Below are 17,248 nucleotides of genomic sequence, written 5' to 3' on the forward strand. Positions count from 1 at the left end.
TCCTTCTACAGACAGCTACAGAGCAAGAATAAAATAGCATACCAGGAGGCTGTCTAGTCGGACAGAAACTAAAAGATGAAGAAGAAACCAAAACAAAACAAATTGCCTTAGATGTTGGTCGCACATAATCACCTAGGCATATAAGTATGGGGATGTTCTCTGAGACGTAGTATAATGTGAGATAAATGCACAGGTTGGGTTTCTCCCAGGAGACCACCTTTTCTTGTCCCGTTCGAAACTAAAAGAAGACGTTGACATCTGTTGCGTGCCACCGTTTGGAAAGTGTGCCACTTCAGGGCGGGACGATTGCTTGGCTCCCTGTGCCGGAGGTGTTGCAGGGAGGTGAAGGAGAGTTTGGTTGTAAAGTTGGTGTATCCAGCATCCAGAAGGAAAAGTGAACTGCAGTCAGTGAGTCTCTGCCTATAAAGGAAAGCAGCACACATGCTCAGTAGTTGTTTATTCAAAGTTTGTGTTTATGTCTCATGGTCAAATTGCACCAAATTTGACAAAGCACTCCGTGGGGTCCCCAGCAATACACCCACAAAGTGTGAAGTAGATCAGATGAGTGAATCTCCAGATATGTGAAGAACACACACACACGGACAGATAGATTCCTTGAGTTATAGGTGGATACATGAGGTCCAACTATGTTTTTTAGAATCAGCTGTTCTTTGTTGAGCTCTTTGTGACGCCTGATATATTACACCTGACATTAACGCATTATAAAATAATTCAAATGTAGTTGTATGAAAAACATGTTCATTGTTTTTAGCTTTTGCAATGTGTAAAGTCTTGACTCATGACCTTTTCAATGGGAAAGTAAACTTGAAGAAAACAAAACAAACAAAACACAAATGAGGCTGCATGCTGAAGAAATGTTCAGTGTTGTCACTCCGCTGACTTCTAAAGTTGAGTTTGAATTGATTCAGAACTCTTTTCTGAAGCTTAACAGACAATACCTTTAATACACACACACACACACACACACACACACACACACACACACACACACACACACACACACACACACACACAGCGGCTGGTCAGCTCGGTCAGATAGCTGGCTAAAGTCACAGACCAATTAAAACTCTGCTGCAGACGAACCAAAGGTCAACACACTACAGCCACTCTGTGTGTGTGTGTGTGTGTGTGTGTGTGTGTGTGTGTGTGTGTGTGTGTGTGTGTGTGTGTGTGTGTGTGTGTGTGTGTGTGTGTGTGTGTGTGTGTGTGTGTGTGTGTGTGTGTGTGTGTGTGTGTGTGTGTGTGTGTGTGAGAGACACACCACTGGTGTCTCCCAGGGAAAGATGAACTATCTTAAATGTCAAAATGGTAAAAAAAAAGAAATAAGTGCAGTGTCTCTTTTCTCTGAGCTGGACTTTCCAGTGAGCAGCTTTTGTTAAAGGAGAAATCCGCCCACCTTTGAAGACATGTTAGTCACTATAGCAGAATGGACTTAACGGTCCATTACTCTGCATTCAAACTCTGTCTTTAAACCTGAAGACAATGTTCATTATTATTATTATTGTTATTATTATACTGTACAATACTGTAGACTTTGAGACGACGTTCTCCTTCCAAGAACGGTTCAAATCTCTTTTGAAAATGGGAAACTATGCACAATAGCTGCATTATATTTCATCACACAAAATACAAATCATGTCAAATCAAAGATGAGTCGTCCTCGCGTACTGATGGTGTTGGGGAACTGTACAAAGACTACTATTTAATTGAGTAGCTGTCATCTTTGATTTAACATGGTTATGTATTGACTTTGGTGGGTGGGACCTTTCTTAGTCTGTTCCTCACTTTGCAGTCAGCGGGTTTGGCTTTTTCCCGACCCCACAGGACACTAAGAAAATATTTTACCATCCTTACCAGGCCCTGAATGCAACTCTGTACAGAATAATTCACTAACAGAGAATGAGAAAACATGGAAAGACTGACATTTTTACTAGAGAAGTCATATTTTGTAAAGCCACTCTGACTGCAGTGCAACAAGTTGAGCTGTGAGCTTAGCGTATGGCTGGGCGATCAAAATCTTCCACGCTACCAATGATACAATTCTGAGATTTATTTTCAATAGTCATTTCTAAAAGTTTGTTTTCATCTACCTACACTCTGCCGTAGCCCACTCCACCCCTTGAGCTTGCTCAGTCAATAGAGCACAATAACATTCTACAAAAGTAGCACACAGCAGTGAGATGGCCAATGAGAAGCTTTTATAAAATGTAAAAATGTTATCAACCAACCCTCAACGACCCTGACCGTTCTGATAATTTATGATTTCATTTAATAAACCATGATTAACCTTCTGGTAAGTTTAGGCTTCTGTTCCAAGGAAAATACTCTTAATTATGCTAGATTTACAGTTTTTATTATTATTATTATTATTATTACTATCCTTATTATATCCTAGTACATAACAATTCACATTGATCGATATTTTACAAAGAAAAGTTTTTAGTCCATATCTTCCAGCCCTACAATAACATTTTTCCAAAAGACAATTCATTACCTTAATGTAAAATGGTCTGCTCAAATCAATTTATTTCAATATTCACACAGGTTTGTTACTGAAAACAGGGTTTGGGGTTACAGTTTTAGGACTAATTTTGAAAACCAGCGGATACATTTCATCTATTCTTAGTTTTATGTATGAGGTCGGTGTAATAGTTCTTTATATCACATTTCATCCACATCCATGTGTGGGAACAAATTTGTCCCACACACCCGACATCGTGACAGTAAGCCACGTTGATTTGGTTTTCAACATGTCACAATTCTTCCAAATCCCCATTCAAACTACAGGTTGTCTGTGTCGACCCCTCAGAGGATCACTTGTCAGACTCGGATGATCTGATCTGCCCTGATGGAGTAAGCTCCGCCCAGCAGGGCCTCCCAGCACAGAAAACAAACGCCATGCATTATTTAGTGTCTGAGCAGCGTTTAGTTCAGCCGCTCGTACAGTTTGACTTTTACAGTCTGACTATGAATCCATTTAGCCGTGCATTCCGTCTCCTCCTTCTGTTGCTCGGCTCCGTCCTTTCTTCTCCTCTTCCCTTCCTCCAGATAACCTTTTTGTGTTGTTTCCTTTTCCCCTCTGTGTATCGGTTTTTTATTGTAGGTGTCTCCCGGGTTTTTTCCTGCCTTAACTGCTCATAATCACAGTTCTTTTCTGAAAAGGGCAACACACAACAGCTGCAATTCCCCCCTCCATCAGAAACACATCATTGTTGTTCTCTTTTCTGCCTCCCACCTCTGTGTCATTTCTCTCTCACATCTACTCAAATTATGGGTCAAAACCACCCCCTCTCCCCGCTGTGTCTGCTCCCCTGCCGCGTGTAATGACAGATAATGACCCTGAAATGTCAGACTATCAAGTCCAAACATCACACCCAGCCAGCTCCAAGCCCGTGTGTTTACAGCTGATCTTTGTTGTTGTTGTTGTTCACGTTTTCAGTTTGTGTGAGGAAGTCGATGCGTGACTTTGACTTTGTCCTCTGACGGCTCTGCTGAACCTGCTGATTTTTGAATGTTTGTATCACAAAGGAATAAAGAAAAACCAGAGCTGAAATAATTTGTCGAACACTGAATTGAATCATCTGAAAAAAAATGTCAGACATTTAATGGTTTCACTATTTCAAATATGAGGATTGGCTAGTTTTCTGCACTCTTTAGGAGCGGTGCTAACGGCCAACAATTACAGAGGTAGCATTGAGTTACACTATGGTGCGTTCAAGCTCCATTCAGTACAAATGAGTATCACCAGACTGTAATTTATAACCTTATCATGATGTGTTGAAATGTAATCTTGTTAAAAATGTAGCTTTTGGTGCAACATTTGAGTAAATTTAGTAGTTTTTAAGGCGATGTTTTCACATCAACATAAAATAGACATTAGATAGGGAATAATTATCTGTTTAACTAGATAGGGAATAATTATCTGGTTTTAAAGCACAGGAATCGGATGGGTCATCTCAGTACAGACTTCCATACCCTGTCGGAGACTCTCAACCCAAACCCATTGGTTCTTTAACGGCTCACAAATTTGTTGTTTCATTTTAGCAAAAGACTCAGTTATTTTTCTCAAACAGCTGGTCACTGTAGTTTTTATCAAACGCTACTCAAACAGGACGCATTTTCTGTGGACTATTTTCAGCTGCGGATTAATCCACATTCAGTGTTCTAGTGAGTGTTTGTGGAGGCAGGATGGAATAAAAAAAAAACTACAGTGTGTGTGTGTTCATGGTGATGAAGGAACATGTCACCCAGTGCAAAAGTGAGGCTCACTGATGTGTTTTTAACAGTCTTTGAACAACAATGGAGCTCAATGGCACAGAGGAATGAGAAAAGGATTAGCAATAAGATACCTGGAGCTTCAGAAACAAATGGTTTGAAACTCATTTGTCAGCTACTCACTCTTCCATGTTCTTCACTGCTATCTGACCTCCTGGGTCCCACAAACTAGATGTAATCTACATTATGCTCTACATTCGGCAACAGTCTTAAAATACATGAAATAAAAACAGGTGTAAGAGCTTCAAGATTTTAAGATAAAAATGACATGATTTTTAAGGCCAGATGGCATTGTGATCATGTTCATCGAAGGGCCACACAAGTCATTGAATATTAACGTAGGATCACGATTTTGGCTGCCCATAATTCAGTGAACAGCAGAGCGGCAACCTGTGAAGAACGTAACTGAATTTCGGGGCTGCAGTCCGGATTAAAAGAGAAATATTGTCTGCTGTATACAACTTGTTTTAAAAAAAAAACCCAACTAAATTCACTGAATAAGGTGAAGAACAATCTTATATTAAATCTTAATTTGATACAAAGATTTGTACGTTAGCAGAAATGTAACACAACAAGGAAGTGCAAGAATGTGCTCCGTTAATTTAAATGTAAAAGTGCAATAAAAATATTTTGTCCCCCAAAATCAATGAAAAATCTTGATCAACTATCGTGATCCCAAGATTGATTAGAATAATCGTAATTATCATTTTTGGCCATAATCGTACAGCCCTAATTCATGAAAGCAAGGGTCATTAAATTCCAAAGTATTGATTGTTTTCTTCTTTTTGCATGACTTCTTTCTCTACGTGCCCTGCCACCAGATGGCCGTTTAACAAAAATCCAAGTTAAATGTTGAAGTGTGTAAATCAGTGTTTCATAGAAACATGTAGAAAGAATTATCTTTGTTGCATCTGATGTCTCTATACAGTGAGTGAGTGAGTGAGTGAGTGAGTGAGTGAGTGAGTGAGTGAGTGAGTGAGTGAGTGAGTGAGTGAGTGAGTGAGTGAGTGAGTGAGTGAGTGAGTGCGTGTCACTCACTGGGATCTCTGTGTGTGTGTGTGTGTGTGTGTGTGTGTGTGTGTGTGTGTGTGTGTGTGTGTGTGTGTGTGTGTGTGTGTGTGTGTGTGTGTGTGTGTGTGTGTGTGTGTGTGTGTGTGTGTGTGTGTGTGTGTGTGTGTGTGAGACTGTGTGTTGGACTCCAGTGGTGTTTGCCAGAAGGGCCCTGCAGGACGATAACCTTTAGGCCTACTGCCCAGGAGCTATAGGACATTCTGTGTGTGTGCACGTGTGTAGATAGGAAATCTAAATGAAATGTCAGTTGTTCAAAGACCGACTGGACACTTCAAAATGTGAGTAAGTAATTTAGTCTGAAAATTCAAACTCATCAAAACCAAAACACAATCAGTATCAGCTTCTGAATCTGTGTAGCTTCACAGCCTCAGACAATAACATGCATGTGTCTGTTGTTGTCTGTATGTCATGTGGCTGATCACCTCTAGATGGCAGTGTTCATCTACCAAAATACAACACACACAGGAAGCCACACGCATATACACACACACACACACACACACACACACACACACACACACACACACACACACACACACGAGGCTCACATATCTTGTATTTTCCAGGTAAGAAAATCCAAGAATTCTACCAACTATGTGCCCTGAGTGTTAACTGAGGCCAGTTCACAGTGTTCATAGCTAAAATGTCAGCAGACTTTCACTAACTATATGATCCATTTACCATACCAGCACACGCTCAGTGCTCTATTGGAAGTCTTTGGCAAATATCTGTGCTAGAATCAAAACGGCCCTTTGAATTAATAAATAAATACATAAATAAATAAACTCTGTGCAGGAGGCAAAGCAACAATGTGGTAGGGTGGGTGATTGCATTCACCCCCCCTTTTTTTCACCCCTCATTTACACACACACACACACACACACACACACACACACTGACATAGAGCAGCAGCATCATGGCTTTGACAGGAAAGTCATCCCTGAGGGTGTGTGTGTGTGTGTGTGTGTGTGTGTGTGTGTGTGTGTGTGTGTGTGTGTGTGTGTGTGAGAGACCCAGCTGCAGGTGTATTGTGTCTCTCGGTCAGTCAGGAGTCTCCACTGCTAAATACTGTTCTCTGTCTGTCTCTCTCACACAGTCACAGTTCGAATCAATGAGCTTTAATGACACGAAAGGTTAAAAAACAGTGTTTCCTATAACAGGAAGTGCAACACAGAGAAATACTCAACAATAATAGTAACAACATGAAAAATCATCTAAACCTAAAGCATTACAAGGCATACAGAAACAAGCGTCTCTCAAAATTCCAATGTTCTTTCCTGCGTTTGAATGTAGTTTGGTACTGTGATGCTAAAGCAGCAGGTCTACAGGGTGAACATGGTGCTAAAACAATTAGTCCATTGATTGATTTTGCCGATCGACCAAGGTGATTTATGGAATCAGCTTCTCACAGAGGGTATTTGCTGTTATTTCCTGTTTTTTGATAACGGACACCAACATCGTTGGTTTTGTCCAAAGAAAATTGAGACACTTATTCAACAAGATGGCAGCATACTCAACAATCTAAATATAAAGCAAAGGATCTCTGTCCGTCTGTACGTGCATGTGTGTGTGTATATGTGTCCTTTGCATATCTCGAGAACCTTTCATCCGATCAACTTCACACTTGTCGTATGTGTTGTTCGGGATCCAAGGACGTACATTGTCAAGTGCAGACACGAGATACTGTACGTTCAGTATTAATAAACTTTTAATAAAGTGTGATTAAAAAGAGAGAAAGGAAAAATGTATTTGTGCAAAGCTGCAATGACAGCAGAATAAGCTCACAACAGTTCTTTTGACAGCAGCTATGAGGGAAATCTGACTGTGGAGCTGCTCAAACTGTAGATAGCCAACCAAAATTACAGAAATCCAAACGATTGTCCGACAGCCGGATTATTGATTGTTCAGGTAATTATCAGGCGACTCCCTCCAAAGCTGCATGTTGGACGAGAACCTATCCGGCAGAAAGTCTGATCTGATTCAGAAAATATAAAAGTGTCTTTCCAGCTGAAGACTCACTAAACGCATGATTCTTCACGAAAAGTAAAAAGCTGCAAGAGTTTGGAACAGCAAATAGAAAAACCATGAATAGTCCGATTAAAATCCAGCTTTGCCCTTTTTCATCTTTATTTCCCTTAATCACTTCTCCCTCGAACAAGATCACCGTTGATTGTTGTCTCAGGTCATGACCATGTAAAGAAACAGCACTGTTCTACATACAGTCCATGCAGGTGTCTTGACTAATATGATTTAAATTGATCAGTGTGGGAGTATTGGTGGCACTTACGGCTAATGGGTGTGCTTGTGTGTGTCTGAATGATGGGCTTTGTTTAAAGGGATGAGCGATTTAAATCATTATCAACATTATTCTCTGAAGTGGTAACAATATTGTCTTTTCGTAGAGATCTGCTTAATGTAGTTATTCCAGCTCCACTTATGAGTATATTTTATATTTACAATCAATAACGTGTTTCATATGAAAGGTGGTGGCTTTTTACCTCTTTTAGCACAGAATTTTGGTTTAATGGGACATTTCCAGCTTAAGTGGCAGATATTTTTGCATGGAGGAGGAGACCAAACCAGAGGTAAAAGGAGAGTGAACATTGGGCTTTCATTCATCTGTCCGTTGGGTGTCAAAGTAGGCAGCTCTCTGCCGACATCTAAGATACAACGACCTTAGAAGATATTGTTGTCTGTCGTTGTTGGTTCCTGTATGCTTTGTTGCCCCCATGATGCCAAAACTAATGCTTTTTTAGCCGTGAAGATCAGTTTTCCTCGTCATGGTTACTAACACCTTTTATTTAGAGGTTATTACAGGCTACTAAGCCTTCAAACTAAAAACACTGTCCAATTGCATTATGGGAAATGTTGGAGCATAAGCTGTACTAGCTTTCTGATTCTACTCTTTCCTTTTGCAGTATTAGTAGACTCTGTCCCTCGTTATTTTGTTATTTAAAAGCTGTTATTATTAACAGAACAGAACATTTATAAATTAGTTCTTTGCAAACTTGAGTTGAGTCTTGCTGAGGGAAAGAAGTGTGGGGGTCATCGCGGGTCGGCGAGACGTCACCACAACCTGCTTGGATGCGGATGGGGTGCACTTTGGCCCGACTAAGAAGATGGTCCATTTCGGGGGTGACACTTGTGCACGTTTTAACTGTCAACGCAGCTTGGTTTGACTTGACATGGCCAAAAGTACCAATGGAATGGTCAGTGTAGGATTTTGAAAATTATATTAATTCCATCTGGTGCATGCCGTTACATTCCCATCCTACAGATACAATGGACACATTTTCACTGGGGTTGTTTTTACCACAAAAGAATGTCATCAGAATAATTTGAAAGATGCCTTAAATTCTACAAATAGTGGCTTTTATTAGTGGCCAGTCATTAGGAAGGACATATGGACTGACTGACAGGTCAACTGACGGATGGAATATCGCCCAAGAGGCAGTTTTAAAGTTAGCTATTTTTCTTTTTCTACAGGAACAAAGCACACACTCTGCAAAAAATGTCTCTGTTTGAAACATTTAAATAAAAAAAATATTTCTTTAATTACTTCTCTCTCAGGGCAACCTGCCAAAATACTCCCACAATGCCCTGGTGGTCCAGGCGATGAAGACCAACCTGACGGACCCCGACATGCACGTGCTGTTCTTCGACGTGGAGGCTGTGATCATTCAGCTGCTGACGGAGGAAGCCCAGAGACCCAACCCCACGCTGGTCTCTCCGGAGATGCTGCAGAAGAGCCAGGCCGGGGCCGACAAGGGGGGCTCCTTCCTGGCCAACAAGATATTCAAACAGGTCAGTGAGCACAGGAGAGAAGATGAAATATATCAGTCCTAAACAAGCAAAGTCAGCATGTTTGAAATCGACAAAAGGATATATAATGATAAGTTATATGATGTATTTTATCTTAATATTTTCAGGATTTTATTCATCTTGTTCTGTTCTTTTACTAAACGAACTTGTCTCCTGTCCCAACCAGGTGAAGGAGACGATGAAGGAGACCATCAAGGAGCACCTGTTGGACGAGGACGAGGAGGAGGAGGAGGAGATGAGGAGGCGGGAGGAGAAGTCCAAGTCTCTGAGTCTGCTGGAGTACAACCTGACGATGGACACGGCCAAGCTCTTCATGTCCTGCCTGCACGCCTGGGGCCTCAACGAGCAGCTGGACGGCATCTGCCTGGAGCGACTGGGCATGCTCAGACCGCACTGCCCCATCTCCTTCGGCCTGATCTCTAGAGGAGGTCACATGTCTCTCATGCTGCCCACCTTCAAGGTACTCGTCTGTCTGACACACTGTTCAGGATTCATCAGGCTGATGCAGACCTCTGACCCGTGACAAAACAAACTGTCCTATATAAGGCTCCATATTACAAAAAAGTTGGTTGATTACTTGGATTCATTTTTTAACTTATTTTATTTATTTCAGCTGCTCAGATGTTTATCTTAGTATTTTTATGGCCTATTCTAGCATTATTTGTATCTTTTATTTGATTAATTAAAATGAAACAGTAGACTAACTGTTACTTAAATTGGTGTCTTTCCTAAATATTTAAGGCTGCTAGGTACTTATTTCCAAAATAATAATAAACAACATAAAAGATGGGATCTTCTCGTGTTCCATACATTCATATCCATTGTTATATTCCAACGATAGACTGTATATAAGAAGTGGATGCAGTCATTGTGAGGTCAACCATTGGTTTGTGGACTACCGTTTTGAAGCCTAGTGCTAGCGCGCCATAGCTAGCTTGGTGAGCAAAGTGCATCCTTTATATCAATGTTAACTCCGATATTAATTGGGTTGTTTATTTGGCTAGTGAAAAACAGGCTTAATAAAACTAAATTAACAGCCGACTTTTTAGAGTGTCAATTACAGTAGCCCCGCCTTAAATCATACCCTGCTTTATGGTCTATTTGGGACCATCATTTACGAAATGAACATCATGGTGTTTTGAAGAAGACTTGAAACTAGAGATTGAGACCATTAACTCATGTTTACAATGTTTACTGAGGGAATAAATCAGGTTAGAAGTAGAGTCATTTTCTCATAGACTTCTATACAATCAGAGGAGTCGCCCCCTGATGGACATTAGAGAGAGTGCAGGTTTAAGGCACTTACGCATTGGCTTCACTTTTCAGACCCAGATCAGCCCATTGTTTCCAACACGCAAAATTGTAATTAAGTGTTATTATTATTTTATTCATGTAGCAATATGAACGACAATTTTACAAAGTGCTTTACTTTAATGATTTAAATGTTTTATTAATAAAACAGTAACTCAAGTATAACAATAATGAAGTGAAAATAAAATAAAATAATTGGCTGCTGCTTCCCTCTTTCAATGATCACAGAGCAACTTTAGACGTGGCAAAAATACCAGTAACAGCAAGAGAACGTTTCTGTAGCACGTCTATGAAGCAAGTATGATAATCAGTCAATGAACACAACTGAGCACCAGCAAATGGCAAACTGAGACAATACCCTGTTTAAAATGTTCAAACACAGGACAGCTCACTCGTGGACCTGTTGACATCGCACACACTACTACCAGGGTTCGCTGCTTCATTTGCCCGCCTCTGTTTTCCCAGGAGTCTTTGCTGCGTCAGTTGTCCCTGGCGACTGGTCTGAAGCTGACCCTGACGGACATCGTGGGGAAAGGGACGTACGGCGTGTCGAGGGCCGTCACCACACAGCACCTGCTGTCTGTAATTTCACTGGCCAACACCCTGATGGGCATGACCAACGCCACCTTCGTAGGAGAGCACATGAAGAAAGCACCAGTCAGGTAACAAACAAACACACGCAGACGTACAATAATTGAACATGCTTTTCAATCTTTTCATGAATTAAACAAGTGGTTTACTGAGAAGGAGAGGTCTTTTGAGAAAGTCATATGACTAAAACACGACTCCAACGGGATGACAATGTCGCTCTGTTTGCTAACATGACAGCCATAAGAGCTTTAAAAGTGATGATATGTCCCTGGGGTTTGTTATTATGCTTTGATGGGGAGTTCTTCTGCCCACATGTGGCCTAAAACCCAAACAGACACCTATTCCAGATTAAAGCACAGTAAATATCAAAATCGCTGTTCATCCTCCTCTAGTAGTTATGAATTATTCTCAGAAGGTTAGCGCCGGTTGTTTATTTTGTAGAGGGTGCATGTGTGAGAGCTGTCCATGGTCTTGAAATGCAGCTGAGGAGACAGACAAACCCAGGTATTTAATTTTAGGCCTTATGTTGGCGGTTATAGTTTACTCATACATTTGTTTATAAACCTACATACGAGCAAATTCGTTTTTTATGGGCAATAACTGTAATTTATTTGGTGCCATTATTGCACGTTAATAGTCAAGCCTTGTGGCCGCAACGGGATTTTCGTGCCGTGAAAACATATCCATCGATGTTCATGAGCATTACATGTGAGAGAGAGTGATCCGGTTGTACATTGCAGACAGCCGCAATTTTTGAAATGGTTGATTTGTGCATTTGGTTCCATTGCTGAAGTTGACATGCTTGCTAGCTTGTGTAATGGAAAATTATATTAGTGTATGTTGGAAGTATATAGTGTAAAGGTTCTGAATGAAATGTACTATGATGTGTACTCTAAAGGTCGAGAACCTCGTCTCTCAGTATGTTAAGTTACACTGTGTGGAGATGCTCCTTATGTCCCTTCACCTTTGTCATTCATGCCCCCACCTTTTGGCCCTCTCACACCTTGGTCCTTCCTCCCCACCTGAGACTCATACCCACCTTTTGGTCTTCTTCCTCTCCTTTGTTTCTTCTTTGATATTCATGCACCCCTTTTGTTCTTCATACCCCCCCTCCTTCACCCATTCATTGTCAGGAGATGTTAACTCAGAACTGAGCCTGACCACCCCGGCTCCCATATATAGAGGGGTGAGCGGCCTGACTTGGGAGTTCAGTACTTTGCAGGCTCCCGGTGACTCTGTAAACTTCTGGCTCTTTCATGCAAAGAAAGAAAATACCGCAAGGACATTTCATTTGTCATTTGATCATTATTTCAACGCTCATTGGGACTCATCTCGGGACATAGATAGTACTAGTACAAATTGGGTATTAGTATAGTAAATTGTATTGGAAAACTTCCACCATACTTGTTGCAAAGGTTTGTGATTCAACTCAACAGGTTTATTATAATGAATGGGAACAAATCAATGATTAACTGTATTTGATCCAACTGTACTTTTGACTTTGCTAGCATTGTCTCTTCAAATGCAATGCTGCACTGTTTACTTTTGTAGCAGTATCTCACTGTGGGTGGGATTAACCTAGTTTAAGACACTTAATAGTATTAGTAAAGGGGCTTAAATGTGGTGGAATACACTCATAAGAGTCAGTGGCAGTTAATGATCTTAGCAAACCTGACTCCAACTTTGAATCGTACATTTAGGTGCGTAAAGTTCACTCTAGATTTGTCAGAAGGTCAAATTGTAGGCTGATATATGTGTTATTGGTGTTCCAGCTATTCATCCTAGGCATGAAAGAGATGATTTTATATATAAGTTATAGCCATAGACTGCTTTTACATCAGACTTAGAAGCTTGTTAGAAATAGAATAGAAAAGTTTAACCTTAGCTTTACATATCTGGATTCACAACCCCCCCCCCCCCCCGATCTATCATCAGTGATTCCAGCTAAAAAACAAAAAATAACAACCTCAAACAAACCGACCAGAAACTGAATTCTAAGCACAAAACGAGTACGCCGTTCACATACGCAATAACACCAGCAGCAGCAAGTTCAACCTGTCGTGTGTGTGTGTGTGTGTGTGTGTGTGTGTGTGTGTGTGTGTGTGTGTGTGTGTGTGTGTGTGTGTGTGTGTGTGTGTGTGTGTGTGTGTGTGTGTGTGTGTGTGTGTGTGTGTGTGTGTGTGTGTGTGTGTGTGTGTGTCTGATTGTTTAGTCTGTCTGAGCTCTCATTGTGCCGTGAAAGATTTAACACGGAGGTCGAGGTCCTGCCGCTCTAACACCAACACATCATTTCATCATTTCGTCAACGCTGCACAGAAGAAACCCTGCAGGGAGGGCGAGAGGGAAGAGTCAGAGAGGAAAACAGAGAGTTGGGGAGGGGGTTGTGGAGGGGAGAACGCTGGTGAAATGGTTGGTTTTTTATCAGCCCCCCCTAACCCATTGTGTTAAACTATCTTTGTTAAACAGATTTGTTAACATGTTAACAAGTAGTTTAACCCCTGAACAGGTTCAATGTCAAAGTCTTCACAGCAATCCTTGAGTCAAGTCTCAAGTCCCTGAGAACAAGTCCAAGTAAAGTCTGAAGTTTATGAGACCAGTTCAAATGAAGTCTAAGGTCTTGTCAAAGTCTCAAGTCCTTGACGGCAAACTGGAAGTCATTTTCAAGTCTTTCAGGTCTTTAAGAAAGGTGTTGCGTCGGACTTTCTCGTCCATCATTTTAAAGTACAGGGTAGTACAAATACATTCATAATCTCTTATTACACATCATTTTAATAAAAAAAATTATATTATAATAAGATATAGGCCTATTTACAGAATGAGTGTGTGTCTAATCTAATACACTTTTAGTCAAATTCTGCAAATATCTCCTCATGGTCTTTGTGCATGTGCAGTAGCAGGAGAGCAATCGGTTGTTGACCACAGTGAGAATGTTGTTTTTGAAAGGCTAACATCAAAAAATATAGGTTGAACCTGAATATTATGTTCGATAAAAACATGTTGTGAATTTTGGAAATTATTGCATTTGTCATTTTGCAATCAATTTTAAGTTTCGACTCAGGGCTGAAAGCTTTTTTATATATATATAATTAATATACAGAACAAGCTTCTATATGGTGCATTCCTTAGGACATGGAGAGAAAAGGTGAACAGAGACAGGACACCGACAACGACCATGAAACCATAATCATAGATTAGCTTTGAATTTTGAATTTAGAATTTAATGCCTTTTTAACTTGTAATTTCATGGGCTTCTCAGGACAATAAGAACTGCCTGCAGTGCCTTTGCCCATGGTGGCAGCCACGCTTCCCGTGTTTAAAGCAAACCAACAATAATTCCACCACTGTGTCTGTCTGTGGCTGGATCTTTCAGCTGTGTCATTGATTCGCTCAGTCAGAAATGATGAGAAAACTACGTGCTGCAACTTAATCAAAACTTGATAGGCCAGAGGCAAACAGAACTGATAAACAGGAAATGGAGGCTAGGACTTCAGAAACAAAGAGCTCCACAGCAGGAGGGCGGAGCACGCCTGGAAAACTTTCCAAAGCTGCTTATGACTTTCTCACAAACAAAGAACTTCTTTTCCGTGGTATGTGCGGTTCAGAGAGGGTGATTGAGAAGCTACAGATGGAAGCTGAAGACTTCTTTATAAGACTCATACTGAAGTCTGCTCTCTGGCCGACTCCACTTCGACTCTCCAAACCGGCGGTTGTGAATATTTGAACGTGTTTGGGTTTTTGGCTTTTTCATGTTCCCCCATCTTACATTTATGACAGCAGGAAAGCTTCCTCCCGGTGTGCTGGAGTTTGAAAAGATGTGCTCCTGAACTCTTAGTGTTTTAGTATTTCATTACAACACAACCACAACAGACCTCCCTCCACCAACTCCGGCTTCAAGTCCTGGAAGTCCAGATGTTGAGAAACTGAGCTGGACAGAAATAAGCATAAAAAGGACGGGTGATTCTGAATAGTGGACTATTCTACATTTCGATCTAAGGAGCCTGATTACACAGCCAATCTAATAGTCGATCATCGCAGTGATGAAAAAATGTGGTTAACAAACAAAGGATCATTCCATTCTGCCTATATGGGGGTGCTGAATGTCTGATGTTACATAGAATTGCTTGGATTCTCCCAAAACATCCTGATGTATATCCTAATCTGGTATAAATATCAGACTATTAATGATACTGTTAATAAAAAACGTCAATTAATCTCCTTAGTGTTCTTAAATAAGTGTAGATTAAGTTACAATATCCAAATTAGAAGGACCATTGGAGCAGCATCTTGGCAGAATCCTCAGAGAGGCTAAATAACAGCAACATGAGGCTCCAGTTTCAAAATCAAATAACACATTCTCTAATCAGAGTACTCACTGGGAACGAAGAATGATCATAGTGCTCACAGTTCTCTCGGAAACTTGCATCTCACTCTCCAGTTTCCATTCTGTCTGTGGATTGGAAAATGGAATTAAGTCTAAAAGTTTTACAACCACGAAATGCAAGCAGGCTAACACCTCTTCCTAACTGGACTGGATGCAAACATCAGATTGCTTTGTTTTTTACCAATGACAATGTCCTAACCTGCTCCGTGCGACAGCGAACAGGCTAAACCATGTGTTTGTTTTGAAAAAAAGAAAACTCTCGCCTTTGGCTCTATTTTATTCAGAATTTCCCGCATCTACTCCGGTAACTGTCAGTAACTGACAGTTAATCAATTCAATTTCAATCAGAAACAACAGCTAAGCGTCACATGTATCTCGGACAATATTTTTTTTTATAGATAAATAAAACCTAAACAAAGAGGGATCATTGGACCAAAAACATGATTTGACAATCAGTCAAGACTTGACCAATCGGATTCGACTATGTGAAGACACTACTTAAAGACACATAACCCTTTTATGTTCGCCTGGGTTGTTTTCTTTCTGAACCTCAGTCTTCTTGCACCACACAATACTAAGAGAACGTCCACGTTGAGCCGGACGATTGCTTCCTGTATGTCAGGTGTGGACAGAGGTCATCTTGTAGGGCTTGTGGGTTATTTTTTACCCGTCCTCCATTAAATTACAGTTAGCATTTACATTTGCTGCACTGTGTGCCAGAGGACAGTTTTAGATTGAAGACAAACTGAGGCTGGGGACAGATGGACACTTTTTATAAACCCATAATCTTTACACATCCATACGGGTTGTTTTTCACTTTCCAATGAGCAAACACTACCTGTCTGTGTCCCATAATTCCTTGCTAATGCATTAGGTTTGACATATAGGTGGAGAAAAAAAGATTTAGCTACTGTCACCATTTCAATTCTGAACGACTAATCACACCAGAGGCGCGTTAAAACGCTTGGTGAACAATTTCGAAGTGAATTACTTTTTTTGTCATAAGTTAAATAGGTGGATTTAGATTTTATTTAGATAACAGCCCTTAACCCCGTTTTCCGTTTTTTACACACATAACACATGCAGATACAAAAAGCAGCGCTCTGATAAAATCGTGAGCTGCACATACAAGCCACACACTGTCACACTGTCTATTCAGCCTGATGAAGTGTGATATCCAACAAAAGCGACATGAACTCATGGAATATGTAGGTTTAACCACTTGCAGTTTCTTCAATGTATAAATTAGTTCTATTGTTATTCTGTCGTTGCACTGTGGTGCAGTTTGTACTGTACTAATCCGCATATTGTAAATAAACCTGAACTTTAGAATCATATTAATTATTGTTAAATTGGTTTTACTGGAATATATTTTGGCATCAGCTTTGGTTGTTTCTTTGTGTTTTGTTGTGAGTCACACAGACACAAAGATGAGTGTGTGGGAGAGTGAGCGAGAAAGAGGGGTTGTGTGTGTTTGAGTGGGGTGAGATAGGGGGGCTTGCAGGTGCACATTTTTTTGTGCTCTGTTCCTCTGAATCGTTCACACTGGATGTTCTCTATAGAATAAAATGATTAAAAGGTGTGTGTGTGTGTGTGTGTGTGTGTGTGTGTGTGTGTGTGTGTGTGTGTGTGTGTGTGTGTGTGTGTGTGTGTGTGTGTGTGTGTGTGTGTGTGTGTGTGTGTGTGTGTGTGGCAGGGATTTGTTTCGTTTTTTCTTGAATTTTCTGAGAATTTCTGACATGAAAACAAGTCCCATGTGAATTGTGTAGATCCATA

At 40.6% G+C, this 17,248-nt stretch overlaps 1 protein-coding gene across 3 annotated transcripts in view; it reads left to right on the top strand.

Moving 5' to 3' along the window:
- The window catches only part of LOC129102123 (WD repeat-containing protein 7), a 111,711-nt gene that overhangs the window by 22,336 nt on the left and 72,127 nt on the right, over window positions 1–17,248 (top strand). For all 3 annotated transcript variants that reach the window (XM_054612109.1, XM_054612112.1, XM_054612110.1), the window contains 3 exons: window positions 8,938–9,171; window positions 9,356–9,649; window positions 10,966–11,162. In XM_054612109.1, coding sequence (XP_054468084.1) covers window positions 8,938–9,171; window positions 9,356–9,649; window positions 10,966–11,162 — 725 coding nt within the window. The remainder of the gene's footprint in view (window positions 1–8,937; window positions 9,172–9,355; window positions 9,650–10,965; window positions 11,163–17,248) is intronic.

The sequence above is a fragment of the Anoplopoma fimbria genome, chromosome 14 (genome assembly GCF_027596085.1).
Source record: "Anoplopoma fimbria isolate UVic2021 breed Golden Eagle Sablefish chromosome 14, Afim_UVic_2022, whole genome shotgun sequence".
Lineage (NCBI taxonomy): Eukaryota > Metazoa > Chordata > Actinopteri > Perciformes > Anoplopomatidae > Anoplopoma > Anoplopoma fimbria.